Source organism: Mirounga angustirostris, unplaced genomic scaffold (genome assembly GCF_029215605.1).
Source record: "Mirounga angustirostris isolate CCGP_5_RB_7025 unplaced genomic scaffold, mMirAng1.0.hap1 SCAF_8, whole genome shotgun sequence".
In the NCBI taxonomy this organism is placed as follows: domain Eukaryota; kingdom Metazoa; phylum Chordata; class Mammalia; order Carnivora; family Phocidae; genus Mirounga; species Mirounga angustirostris.
Window position 1 is genome coordinate 118,232,498 of NW_026991716.1, and position 13,288 is coordinate 118,245,785.

The window sequence follows — 13,288 nt, forward strand, 5'->3', positions numbered from 1 at the left end:
AACTAATAGTTTATTTCTGTTGGTATAATGGGAATTTCATGCTTAATATTCATCTCTTTTTTTAAAAACCCACAGAATGGTTTCAGTGCTGAATTTGGAGAGGAAGTGGTTTCTGTAGTTTGAGAATGCCTTAGTTGTTTTTTTTCCCTCAGTTTTGTTTGAGTTATATTATGGTCTTCATCAATTTTCTTACTTTGTCTTCTTGCTTACAGACAGAAGCTTGTTATAAAACATACTATAATCTTTGCGTAAGAAAACTCAACTGTAAATTTCATGGTTGTGGAACCCAAAGTTATAAAATATTTGTTTTTACACATATTACAAATGGCGGAAGCTTATGTGATAGGCAGCCAAGATGTACTTTTATGTCTAGTCCAGTGGTGCACATATGGTTAATTATGCCACTCAACTGCTTATAGCAGTTTATATTTTAAGATAATACATGAGAATATAGTATTGAAGTCATTCTAAGAATTGAGTCACCTTCAAAGTTAGATGGTATTTGCAAATCTAGAACTAAATTTGTTATTATTGGCTAAATTAGGACAGGCCAAAATGGGGGGGAGTGTTTAGAGATTTAGATTTACCTTCCAAAGCATTCAAAGGTTCTCTAAGGACATTGCATTTTGTCTAGTTCATGAAAGTTGTTAGTAGGACGGAATTCATATTTCCAAATTGCATGAGATAGAAGGGAAGAATACTTAAGCTCATTACATAAAGAACATTAATAAGAAATAAACTTTCTTTTGAACCATGAAAACTAAGTTACTGCTATTACAGACTCCATATAATTGCATAAGTCATAGCCATGCCTGAGTGAATGGGTCTGGTAGTTAAAAAAAAATCTTCATTCTACTCTAAGAAAAAAGTCATATTACATTTGATAAGCATCTGGCATTTCAATTCAGTTCAATTATTGGGCCCAGTATGCATCCTTTTGCTGCTCAGTTCTTCGCAGAGTCAGATTCAACATTGACACTTCCTTCCTCTTACCTTCGTCTTACCTGCTGTAGCTTGAAAGTAGACGTAGTAGCATCCAACATTTCCTGTTCCATGCTGCACACTGAGACTCACTGGTTGTGCTGCCGGTGGCTGGCCTGCCACTGATAAGAAGATGGTGGCACTGTCACAGGGCCCTGGTCAACATCTGGCTGACAATGAAAGGCCAGTTGTCTGGAAAATGCAATTATAAAAAACCAACATAAATGCAGATATCCCGGTGGCTAAGAGTTGAGTGAGTCATGGTACCGTGGGGCCAGAAGCTGTCTCTCCCACCCGGAAAACAAAGTGAGGAGGATGAAGTGCCAAATGTGTGCAACAGAAGCGACTGACAAGTCAATGGAATTCTTAGCTCCTTCAGAGCAGTTCCCTCCTTTTTGTGTCTTTTAAGTTAACTGCAAGAAGGGACAACCTAGGCCATGGCTTTTGTGTGTGTGTGACTGCTGCTTGAATATGATGATAAGGGACCAAAATATTGTCCCCGAGAAATGTGGAGTGGCACCCACCCGGTCTTTGCTGGTGGCGTTTTGCTTAATCTTTTTTTCCTATATAAATATATATGCCATATAAAATAAATATATATAGACATATATATTTTTTATTTAAATTCAATTTAGTTAACATAGAGTATATTATTAGTTTCAGAGGTAGAATTTAATGATTCATCAGTTGCATATAACACCCAGTGCTTATTACATCAACTGCCCTCCTTAATGTCCATCACCCAGTTACCCCATCCCCCATTCGCCTCCCCTCCAACAACACTGTTTCCTAGAGCTGAGAGTCTCTTATGGTTTGCCTTCCTCTCTGTTTTCATCTTATTTTATTTTTCCTTCCCTTCCCCTATGTTCATCTGGTTTGTTTCTTAAATTCCACATATGAGTGAAATCATATGGTATTTGTCTTTCTCTGACCTATTTCGCTTAGCATAACACCCTCTAGTTCCATCCATGTCGTTGCAAATGGCAAGATTTCATTGTTTTTGATGGCTGCATAATATTCCATTGTATATATATACCACATCTTCTTTATCCGTTCATCTGTTGATGGACATCTGGGCTCTTTCCATAGTTTGGCTATTATGGATGTTGCTGCTATAAACACTGGAGTGCATGTGCCCCTTTGAATCACTATGTTTGTATCCTTTCAATAAATACCTAGTAGTGCAATTGCTTAATCTTTTAGTGAAGCATAATACACATATGGAACAGTGCATAATCTTAAGTGTACAATGCAAAGAATTTTCACAGTGAGCACATACAGATGTGTGTATAGCACCCAGATCAAGAAACAGAACATTCTGAGAGGCTCCCCTTCCCCACTCCAGGGTGACCACTGTCCTGCCTTCTAATTGCATAGATTAATTTGCCTGTTTTATACTTCTATGTCAAGTTTCTTTTGTTCATTATGTTTTGTGAGACTCCAGTAATGTTGCTAGAAAACAGTTACTTCTTCAAGGCCCAGTGCATATTCCTTGTAATGTTTTGATACTCTAAATCATTCACATACTCATAAGATATAATTACTAGGATGAACACAGCACATTCAACTTTAAACAGTGCTTTAGTTGCCGCTAGAGCAGACTTTATAGTTCCAGACCTGATATTAAATATAAATTTTTGAAAGCTAGTATACATCATTTAGGTATTTCCTATGTTTTAGTGGAAGCTTTATGCTGAATCAAATGTTTTTCTCTGGGGCTAGGCTTCTTACAGACTGAAGTTTTAGGGGAATTCCATTCACTCCTTCCATGATGGGAAGGGGTCTCCTTTACCTACAGGTGATAGACTTTGAACTCTCTTAGGTCTTTGAGGAATTTATTGAAAAACAGCCCCAGAAAGGGAAGGGATGCTTGAACAGCCCCAGGATGCATTTTCTATCTTTAATCTGGACTTGTCTCTGCTTGTTGACTTCACTCTGCAAGCTGCTTTCCCCAAACAGTGAGACGTGGCTACCAGCAGCTCCTCAGTGTTATAGCCTGTTAATCCTAAGAGAGGGACTGATACTATTTTTTCAGTTACAGTTAGAAAAAAAAAATCCCAGGTACCTACCTTTAACCTGTGATCAGGACAGGGAATAAGATACTCTGACTGGCCTTGCTTGGACCTGTCCCTGGGTGGTCAGCTGTGTTGAGCCATAGATCCTTCTAGAGTCACATGGTGAGAAAAGGATGCTTTTCCTGTAAGAAATGTACTGTTGGGCAGACGAAACACTAGCCATCCACATCACCCTGCTTTGTACTCCGAAGGTAGAGAAAGCCTATCAAAGCTATTTTAAATTTTGAAACAAATTCTACTGACTTCGAGGCTCGACATTGACTGTAATTAGGGCCCCTGGAGTTATTTGAAGCTCTAGTCTATACTAATTCTGAACAGTTTCCATTTGGTACTTTCAGACTCCTCATCCCCTCCCATCCCTACCATATTTAGCTAGATCCAAAAGTGTTAGTTACTGTCTTCTATCAGAGTGGTTTTCAACTTTTTTTAAAGTAGGAAGATGGGAAGAGGGTTGGGAGATGGGCTAAATGGGTGAAGGAGAGTGGGACATGCTGTCTTCCAGTTAGGGAATGAATGAGTCGCAGGAGTGAAGGGCACAGCACAGGGAGTACAGTCAACAGTACTGTAATAGCGTTGTGTGGAGGCAGACGGCGGCTGCACTTGGGGAGAGCACAGCATGAAGTATAGGGACGTGGTACACCTGGAACTAATGTAACAGTATGTGTCAGCTGTACTCAAATTTAAAAAAAAGTAGGAAGGTGGTATTTTTAAACAACAAAAATTACAAATCCCACACATAAAGTGATAGTACCTATATATGGATCCATAAAAATGGAATGAAAGTATTACAAAACACAGACTAAAGAGATGCCAAATTCACTGTTGTGGTGGCCTCTGGGAAAGGAAGGTGGGGAATGGGACTGGAAGTACAATAGAGGTTTCAAGTTTATTTGTTTTATTATTTTTATTTCTATGATAATTGTGATGCAAATATGACAGAACGTCATGTGTGTGCACGCGTGTGTATGTGAGGTTTTTTTCCTCTCAATTTACTGAGAAAACATGTAAATAAAAGAATTCCTCAAGAGTCAGCCAACATTGGCTGTCTGGCGGGTCTCCTCCAGTCACATGAGGAGGTGAGCACAGTGTCATTATGGAGCAGGCCAGCTGGGGAGCCAGCCTACCTGGGCTCTTGTCCCAGATCCTGACTCCATGGCTTGCTATCCCGAGGGCATTATTTCATCTCCACAAGCTTCAGTTTCCCCATTTGTAAATTACTACAAAAATTGCTTCTTATAGGGGCACCTGGGTGGCTCAGTCGTTGAGTGTCTGCCTTCGGCTCAGGTCATGGTCCCAGGGTCCTGGGATCGAGCCCCGTATCGGGTTCCCTGCTTCGCGGGAAGCCTGCTTCTCCCTTTCCCACTCCCCCTGCTTGTGTTCCTTCTCTTGCTGTGTCTCTCTCTGTCAAATAAATAAATAAAATCTTAAAAAAAAAAATGCTTCTTATATTAGCAAAATCTCTATCTCACTTGTTATGTTTTTTAAAAGTTAATACATACAAAATGTTTAGACCACCATCTGGCATAAAGTAGGTACTCAGTAAATATTGGCCATTATTTATGGTATTAGTAATAGCAGTGGGAATGACTTCTAATCATGGGTATGCTTTCTTATTTTTTTTTTTAAGTACATTATCTGATTTAAACTCATAAGGTAAGTATTTTATCACAGGTAAGGAAACTGAGAATCAGGGAAGTTAAGTAACTTGATGAAACATCAACAGGGACCAAATGATTGAGCTGGATTAGTACTAAGCCCCGGAACTTCAGAGCCCCCATTCTTAACCTCTACATTTCATTACCACCAACAATTTAATGCTTATCTTTCTTCAACAACTTCCAAAGAAATCAGAAAAAAAAAATTATCTAAAATTGCTGAATGTAGCTACATGACAATATGATTTAGAATTGGGAATCCAGGAAAATATAGGTAAGTAAAGCAAAGGATAATTTAAAATTTTAGCGTTATTGTATACCATATATTAAAGTATCTACTTTGTGCCAGAGACCATGCTAAGTGCCAGAAACTTTATTACACTAAATTCTTGTACAATCCTGCATGCAGGCATTCTGTTTCTTTTTTAGAAATGAGGACTGAGTCTCAGAGATATTATATAACTTGTGCAGGGTCACACAGCTACTAACTGGAATTCCACACCCTGACTGCCATCGCGCCATAGACCATGTTCTTTCATCCAGCTGTACCAGCTTTTTCTTAGCATCACTGACTGGTTCTAATTTACTGGTGATGCTGATACCTATATATATCCTGAGTTTTATTCCTCTGGTCATTTTGTTATCTCCTTATACTTTATAAAAATCTAAGGCAAACAGCATATAAAACATTTAATCAGGGGTAACTTTGTGAAACTAAGCAATGCAAACCATTTTTGTAATTTTTTTTTAAAGATTTATTTATTTGAGAGAGTGAGAATGAGAGAGAGAGAGAGAGAGTACATGACGGGGGCAGGGTTAGAGGGAGAAGCAGGCTCCTCGCTGAGCAGGGAGCCCAATGCGGGACTCGATCCAGGGACTCCAGGATCATGACCTGAGCCGAAGGCAGTCGCTTAACCAACTGAGCCACCCAGGCGCCCCTGTAATATTTTTATTACAAATATAATCCCTGAATTTTTCAACTTGTTTTTTTCCAAGGAGAAAACTAGATCTCTGACTGGCCTATTAAAATGTAGTAAACATAAACGTGAAGATTAAAAATTCTCTCTTCTGTCTTGGTAGACTGCCCACTTTTAACAGTAAAATTTTTAGCATTTGGTTTCTTATAGACTAGAAACCGAGGATTTTCAGGGCCTTTTCCTATCATGAAGAGAAATCCGCTATGTGTGTGTGTATGTAGTCACCACTGTACTTGTTTCAGTGTGAAATTCAGATTTTCCTGCTTTGAGTAGATCTAAAAACATTGTTGCAACACATTACTTTTTGTAGTTCATCACTTTGACTAGGTCCTATGCATTATTATAGTTAAACAGAGTGTATGTGGGGGCGCCTGGATGGCGCAGTCGGTTAAGCGTCCGATTTTTGTTTTCAGCTCAGGTTGTGATCTCAGGGTTGTGAGATCGAGCCCCACATTGGGCTCTGGCCTCACTGTGGAGTCTGCTTGAGATTCTCTCTCCCTCTCCCTCTGCCCCTCCCACTCTGTGTGCTTTCTCTCTTTCTCTAAATCTTAAAAAAAAAACACCACCAATATATGTATGCATATGATATATAGATGGTAGGAACCTAACAGTAAAACAGAGTATTTTCCCTCAATTTATCATCATGAGTACAATGTCACTGAGCATCCAAGTGGTGTGATGGAAAGTGATCAAGTCTTCATCTCTCACCAGGTGATCAGACTCTGAGAATCTGGGATGTGAAGTCAACAGGAGTCAGAATTGTGGTTCCTGCACATCAGGCAGAAATTTTGAGCTGTGACTGGTGTAAATACAATGAGGTACCCTCCTGTCTGGATCTGTCCCTTGCTGCTGAGCCCTTCCTATTGTTGAAATGTTTGGGATTTTATTTTCTCTTCGTTTATGTGGACTTTGGTAGCGTTTATGGACCATTAAGTTAAATTCAGTCCCTTTCAATTCTGATTCATGATTGTGAGTGACCTGCATTAGCATTAATTGGATTTAAGTGCACATAAAACAGACAGAGTAAGAAATAGAAATTCTCAAAGTTCAACAGGGCAGCCTTACTTGCTTATTTGGGAAAGCTGCTTTATAATTTATGTAATTTTTTTTCTTTATTGCTCTTAGCCCTACCAATTTGTATCGTCTGCTTTCATTCCTCATTCACTTTGCTGGTTAGGCTGCTGAACTATTTGTAATTTGACTTTTAGTTGGACAGTCTACCAGTTTTTAAAATTTTGTTTCATCTTCCCATGTAAGCCTAACCAAACTTCATGCTTCTGTCGATAACAGTGTCTTGTTTGTATCTCTTTGCAAAGCTTCAGTTAACCACATGAGCATATGAATTCAGAATAGAAATGGATTAAACATGTGTTGATGTACTATTTCTGTACCTGAAGCGGTCTGTTGACTGGGACAGACAGGTAAAACATATGCCTTGTTTCTTCTCAGTTTTCAATTAACTAGTAGAAGTTAAGAGAGCATTGTATTGGCAGAGTTCTTCGAAAAGAAATAAAATAGATTAAAAGAAAATAGAGTACATATTCAATAATAATACTTGATCTAAAAAACAATTTCAGTGCTGATAACTGCGGTTCAAATCTCTGTCATCATAAATGAGTTTTCCATATAGAAAATGAATTGTGGACTATATGTTACACTTTTGGGAATTCTAAAAAAGGTGCTGATACACAGCTGAGAGTTGTTAAAATTGTTTTTGTTTTAAAGTATTGAAATTTTTCCTCAAATGAGCTTACACTGAAACCCAGCACATTCATACAATGAATTACTGCTCTGGTTGACATGGGATGGGCCTGACTGTGGACCCAGCACTTGGCCTGTTCAGCCAGGAAGTGTGGGTTCACCGATGGCTCTAGACAGAGGGATTTATAAAACCTGACCAGATAGGAGAGACTCACCACTACTTGCAGAGGTTCTCAGAAAGGATTAGATATTGTATTAAGACATGGCCCATGAGAGCGGGGAACAATGATTGAATTAGATTTGGAAAAACATAAAAGTCAAATTTGTACCCTTTCCTTTTCCCCCCATTCCTAAGTTAACAGGCCTCTTGCCTTTTAACCCTTGGGAAAGCCTCACAATACACTGAAGAGAAAGGTGCGCTCATTCGTCAGGCATAATTTTTAACCCCTTATGTACTTCCTGATACTACTGAAGGTAGATTGGAGAGCCCACAATGTCATTTGAGACTGTGCCTCGTTCTGTTATGTGCACTGCTCACTTTTCTCCGAATCGTTTCTGCAGAATTTGCTGGTGACGGGGGCAGTGGATTGTAGTTTGAGAGGCTGGGACCTGAGGAATGTACGGCAGCCAGTGTTCGAACTTCTTGGTCACACCTATGCTGTTAGGAGAGTGAAAGTAAGTGTTTATCTTTTCTTTTTATATGTAGAGTATGAATATAAACATAACCAATGAAGTATATAGAAAACATGTTTAGGGGTTGGGGTTATGGATGCTTTTATGCGTATTTCTGTTAGCCAATTAAGGATGATGAACAATGAAAGCTAAAATTAGGTAAAATATTTGAATAATTATTGAATGAACTGGGACAATGTAGCCGATCAGTGCTTAAGGTTAAATAGAAATGTTTTTTCATTCTGTCCTTTCCATTCTACTATTCCTTTTTTTTTTTTTTTAAAGATTTTATTTATTTATTTGAGAGAGAGAATGAGACAGAGAGCATGAGAGAGGGGAGGGTCAGAGGGAGAAGCAGACTCCCCACTGAGCAGGGAACCCGATGCGGGACTCGATCCCGGGACTCCAGGATCATGACCTGAGCTGAAGGCAGCCGCTTAACCGACTGAGCCACCCAGGCGCCCCTCTACTATTCCTTTTTATGTGTTTTTAACTATGGTCATTTGCTTTTGGTATTCTTCATAATTTCCCATTCAGTGGGAAGGTTTCTTTGTTGAAACTACAGAGAGGTTTTTTTTCTCTAACATGGTAATAAATATGAATGTTCACAAACATTTGGGGTATAGGAAATTTTCTGCTCTGCCAACAGCAGAGGATGAGATAAAGATGACTTTTTTCTACCACTCCCAAGAAGTGTGCCTGGTTCTAAGGTGACTTATATTAGCTTCCCAGCTTTTATTGGTGGGTTTTGCTGAGTCACTGTGGAAAACATATTATTAAGTGACATCTCCTAATTTCATTCTTTGTTTTGTTATACTAAGGGCAAAGAAGTACTTTATTCATCTTTTAAATACGATATTGGGTTATTCCTATTTCAAAAATTCTGAATTTTCAGTTAAATTAATATTTTAAATTTTACTGGTTGCAACTCAGCATATGAGATCCGGTGCCATGTTGTTGTTTTAATGGCACACAGGTTGTAGTAGTTGAAAAATATTTTCAATATTTATTTCACAGTGCTTTTGAGAATGAAGTTGGGTAATTTACTGAAAGTATTTTGCAAACTATAAAGCATATTCGAATGTAGTTATATTTATGTATATATAACCATTAAAGTACTGGGAAGAAAAAAAACTAAAGTAATATAATTACAAAGGGCAGCCTATTAAAATATGTTGATAACTTATCTAAAAGGTATTTGTCTTTAAATTTGCAGTTTTTGTTCTGCTATCCTTTGCAGTAGTTGTGATATGCAAATAACAAAAATTCTTTTAAAGATGTTTTTATTTAACAATTAAATGATGACTTGATACTTGTACATATAGCAATCATAGTACGTATTCATAAAATTGGTAACTTACATAATTGCATATTGTACAATCATATACTTAAATCCCTTATATCTGTAGGAGTCATTTTTGGATAGCCATTATGAAATTGTATTTAATTTTTCCAGAGTGGCAACCCTTCGGGAATATTTTATTCTAAATAAGTGCCAGAAAGCTTGAGGAATTCCTTTTCTTTGGAGAATGTAAAAGTAAATGTATTTCCTGCAGCTGATGCTTAAAAGGCCAGAAGATTTTTGCCTTGAATTAAAGCATATAAGGTTTGGGGAAACGTAATTTTAGGTGACAGTCTTGATTAAACTTTATTGTAGCGCTCATGGGAATGACCTTATGAAGTAGCATGTTATACTTACAGCTAACTTAAAAAAAATTTTGTTTTGTTTTTGTAGTTTTCACCATTTCATGCTTCCGTTCTGGCCTCTTGCTCCTATGATTTCACTGTAAGGTACGGTAGTTTTTGAGAAGTTTCATTGTGAAATACCAAGTAGCATCTTTTCAACTTTTATGAAAAATAATGTATTTATTGTACTAATCTGAAAATAATCTGAGCTGGGCACATTTGAATATTTGCCACTGGGATTAATATTATATTTTTTCTGTTTTTCTGATCTGGCCACATGCATATATTCTTTGCTATTTGAAGACAGCCTGGCTGTTCTGTTTAAAAGCCTTTTTTCCTGATAGCTATTCCTATAGTGGCTCCTTTCCACACAATAGGCTGCATAGCCAGTGTTTTTTAAATTTAGATTTTAAAAATTGTGAAATTCCATTTCTCCGGGTCTAATTATATGAGTCTTAAGGCTGAGATTGTTATAGTAGAAAAAAGCCAGCAAGAGTGTTATTATGTTTGTGACTGTATATAGATGAGTGTGTATATATGTGTGTGCACATCTGCATCTCTGTACGAATATATATGTATGTGTATGTGTGTCTCTATCCATACATCCCAGTTCCAATCCCACACTACCCAAGGTTTGTTCTATTTTTTCTCCTTTTCCAGATTTGTAACTCCTAATTCCCATTATCCACAATATATTGACTTACTTGCAAACCCTAGAATGCTCAGAAAGTAGTTTCAGAATTGCAGAGCCGTGCCTCTCTGAAACAGAATCGTACTAATTAGAGTTTACGTTGTTTAGGGCTTTTTTTCCCCCTAGTCCAAATACTATGTTTAAAGGTTATTTGGATTAATTCTGCTCCCCTCCATCATCAGTGTGGCTGTGTCATTGATTGGAAACACAGTTTGATTCATTTGCTTCTGTTTGTATTCGATTTTAGCATTTCCTGCCATCCTTACTGATTTTGTCTATTTTTCTGAGCAGACAAAACAGTAACATGGTTCCAAAGTCAAGGTGTACGTAAAGGTACATTCAGAAAGGTCTATTTCCTCTATTCTTTCCAACCCATTCTGTAGGGTCACACACCCTGTAATAATCAATATTGCTCAGATAAGTAGACAATGTCTATTTTCTTATTTCCCCCTTTCTTATACAAAAATGGAGTGCTCTGGATACTCTCTTCAATTTTGCTTTTTCTCATATAAAATATATCCAGGAAATAACTCTATTTCAGTTCATAGAGATCCTTCTCATTCTCATAATACTCCATTATGTGGATGTGCTATAGTTTACTCAACTACTCTCCTATGGGAATTTAGCTTGTCCTTAAGTATTTTATAAATAAACAATGCATAATGAATAATAACCTTGTATGTATGTATGTGCACATTATTAGAGAATTAACTTCAGAGTATATTCCTAGAAGTGATATTGCTGAATTAAAATGTAAGCATACATATAGTTTTGTTAGTCTATCACCAAATTCCCACCAAAAGGAATATATCAATTTCTATTCCAAGCAGCAGTGTTTGTGAATGCTTGTTTCTCTACCATCTAAAGATGATTGATTCTTTATGGTTTTCCAAGTACATGATCAAAGCATCTGCAAAGAAAGATGGTTATGTATCTTCAATTCCAATTCTGACGCCTCTGATTGATTTCTCTAATTGTATTGGCAGATACCTCTATTAAAGTGCTAAGTGGTGTTATAATGTCTAATTCTATATTCATGAAAGTGCCTTTAACACTTCCCTGTTAAAAGTAAGGTGTTGGCTTTAAGTGAAAGTACAGTTGACCGTCGAACACCTGGGGTTAGGGGTGCTGACCCCTGCATAACTTTTGACTTCCCCAAAACTTAACTAATAGCCTGCTATTGACCAGAAACCTCGCCTATAATGTAAACAGTTGATTAACACATATTTTGCATGTTATATGTATCATATACTGTATTCTTACAATAAAGGAAGCTAGAGAAAAAAATGTTATTAAGAAAATCATAAGGAAGGGGTACCTGGGTGGCTCAGTCATTTAAGTGTCTGCCTTCGGCTCAGGTCAGGTCATGATCCCAGGGTCCTGGGATGGAATCCTGTGTCGGGTTCCCTGCTCTTCGGGGACCCTGCTTCTCCCTCTGCCTCAACCCCTGCTCATGCTTTCTCTCTTTCTCTCTGTCAAATAAATAAATAAAATCTTTAAAAATAAATGAATAAAATTACAAATGAATAAATATTTTCAAAAAAAGAGAAAATCATAAGGAAGACAAAGTACATTTACAGTACTGTATGTATAGGTTATTGAAAAAAAAATTGCATGTTAAGTGGACCCACACAGTTCAAACTTGTGGTTGTTCAAGGGTCAGCTATATAAATGTTTGTTTGTATGCTAAGAAAGTGTGTATCAACTCTTGTTTTCTTGAGTCTTTTTTAAAGTCAGGAATGGATCTTAAGTTTTGTCAAAAGGCTTTTACAGCATCTGTGGAAATGATCGTGATTTTTCTTCTTAGAGCTATTAAGGAATCATAGTAATGGATTGAACTAGCCTTGCCTTCCTGGACTAAATCCCTCTTGATCTTTGTGTATTATTTTCTTATGTGGTGTTGAATTTGATCTGCTAATATTTTATCTAGAGCTTTTGCACTAGTATTCAAAGGTGATAACTTTTCATCTCTAATGGGATCAGTTTGGGAAATTATCCTTAACTTACAGATTTTCAAATGTATTTGTTACAAATGTCTATAAAGTAGTGTCATGACTTTTTAATTTCTCCTGTTTCAATGATTATTTCACTCTAATTTCTGATTTTGTATGTTTGTGATTTCTTCTTTAAGTTATTTAAAGGTATATGTATTTTGTTATTTCTCTTCAGCAAACAAGATTTTGGCTTATTAATTAGAACTGTTATTTCTCTATTCATCACCTCATTAATTTCTACTTTTATCTTATTTCCTTCTTGTTACTTTCTTCTGGCTTATCTTGTTCTTTTATCAACTTTTGAGCCAGGAATTTATATTTATTCTTTTATTTTGTTAATAAGGTGTTTAAGGCTATGAATTTTCTTCTAGTTACTGTTTTCAATTCTAGCCCATACATTCTGATACATAATGTTTTCATTATCATTTTTAAAAGATTTGTAACTTCTGTTTATATTTCCCCTTTCTTCCAAGAGTTGTTTAATAGGAAGTTACTTAATTTCCAAATGAAAGGGCTTTTTAATTTTTAAAAATTTGTTAAAAATGTCTATTTTTATTGCATTGTGATTAGAGAATACAATTTTTAGTCATTCTGTTTTATAGAACATATTGATTTTGGGGGGGACCTAATAAATGATCAGTTTTTGTGGATGTTTCATAAGCAATTAGGAAGGTTTATTCCATATTATTATGCTGTAAAGTTCAATATGTGACATAAGCTCTACTGATTGTTGTTTAGAGCTTCTGTATCTTATTTTAATTTTTGTCCACTTAATTTGTTTTGTCCTGAGAGTGGGATGTTAAAAGTATTATCATTGGGTTTCTGTCTCTCTCCCTGCAACTCTTATAGTTTTGAT

At 36.7% G+C, this 13,288-nt stretch overlaps 1 protein-coding gene across 1 annotated transcript in view; it reads left to right on the plus strand.

The window, feature by feature from the left end:
• Positions 1-13,288, plus strand: part of PEX7 (peroxisomal biogenesis factor 7) — an 84,965-nt gene that overhangs the window by 25,432 nt on the left and 46,245 nt on the right. Inside the window, exons 6-8 of the mRNA XM_045865614.3 lie at positions 6,400-6,506; positions 7,951-8,064; positions 9,797-9,852. Coding sequence (XP_045721570.1) covers positions 6,400-6,506; positions 7,951-8,064; positions 9,797-9,852 — 277 coding nt within the window. The remainder of the gene's footprint in view (positions 1-6,399; positions 6,507-7,950; positions 8,065-9,796; positions 9,853-13,288) is intronic.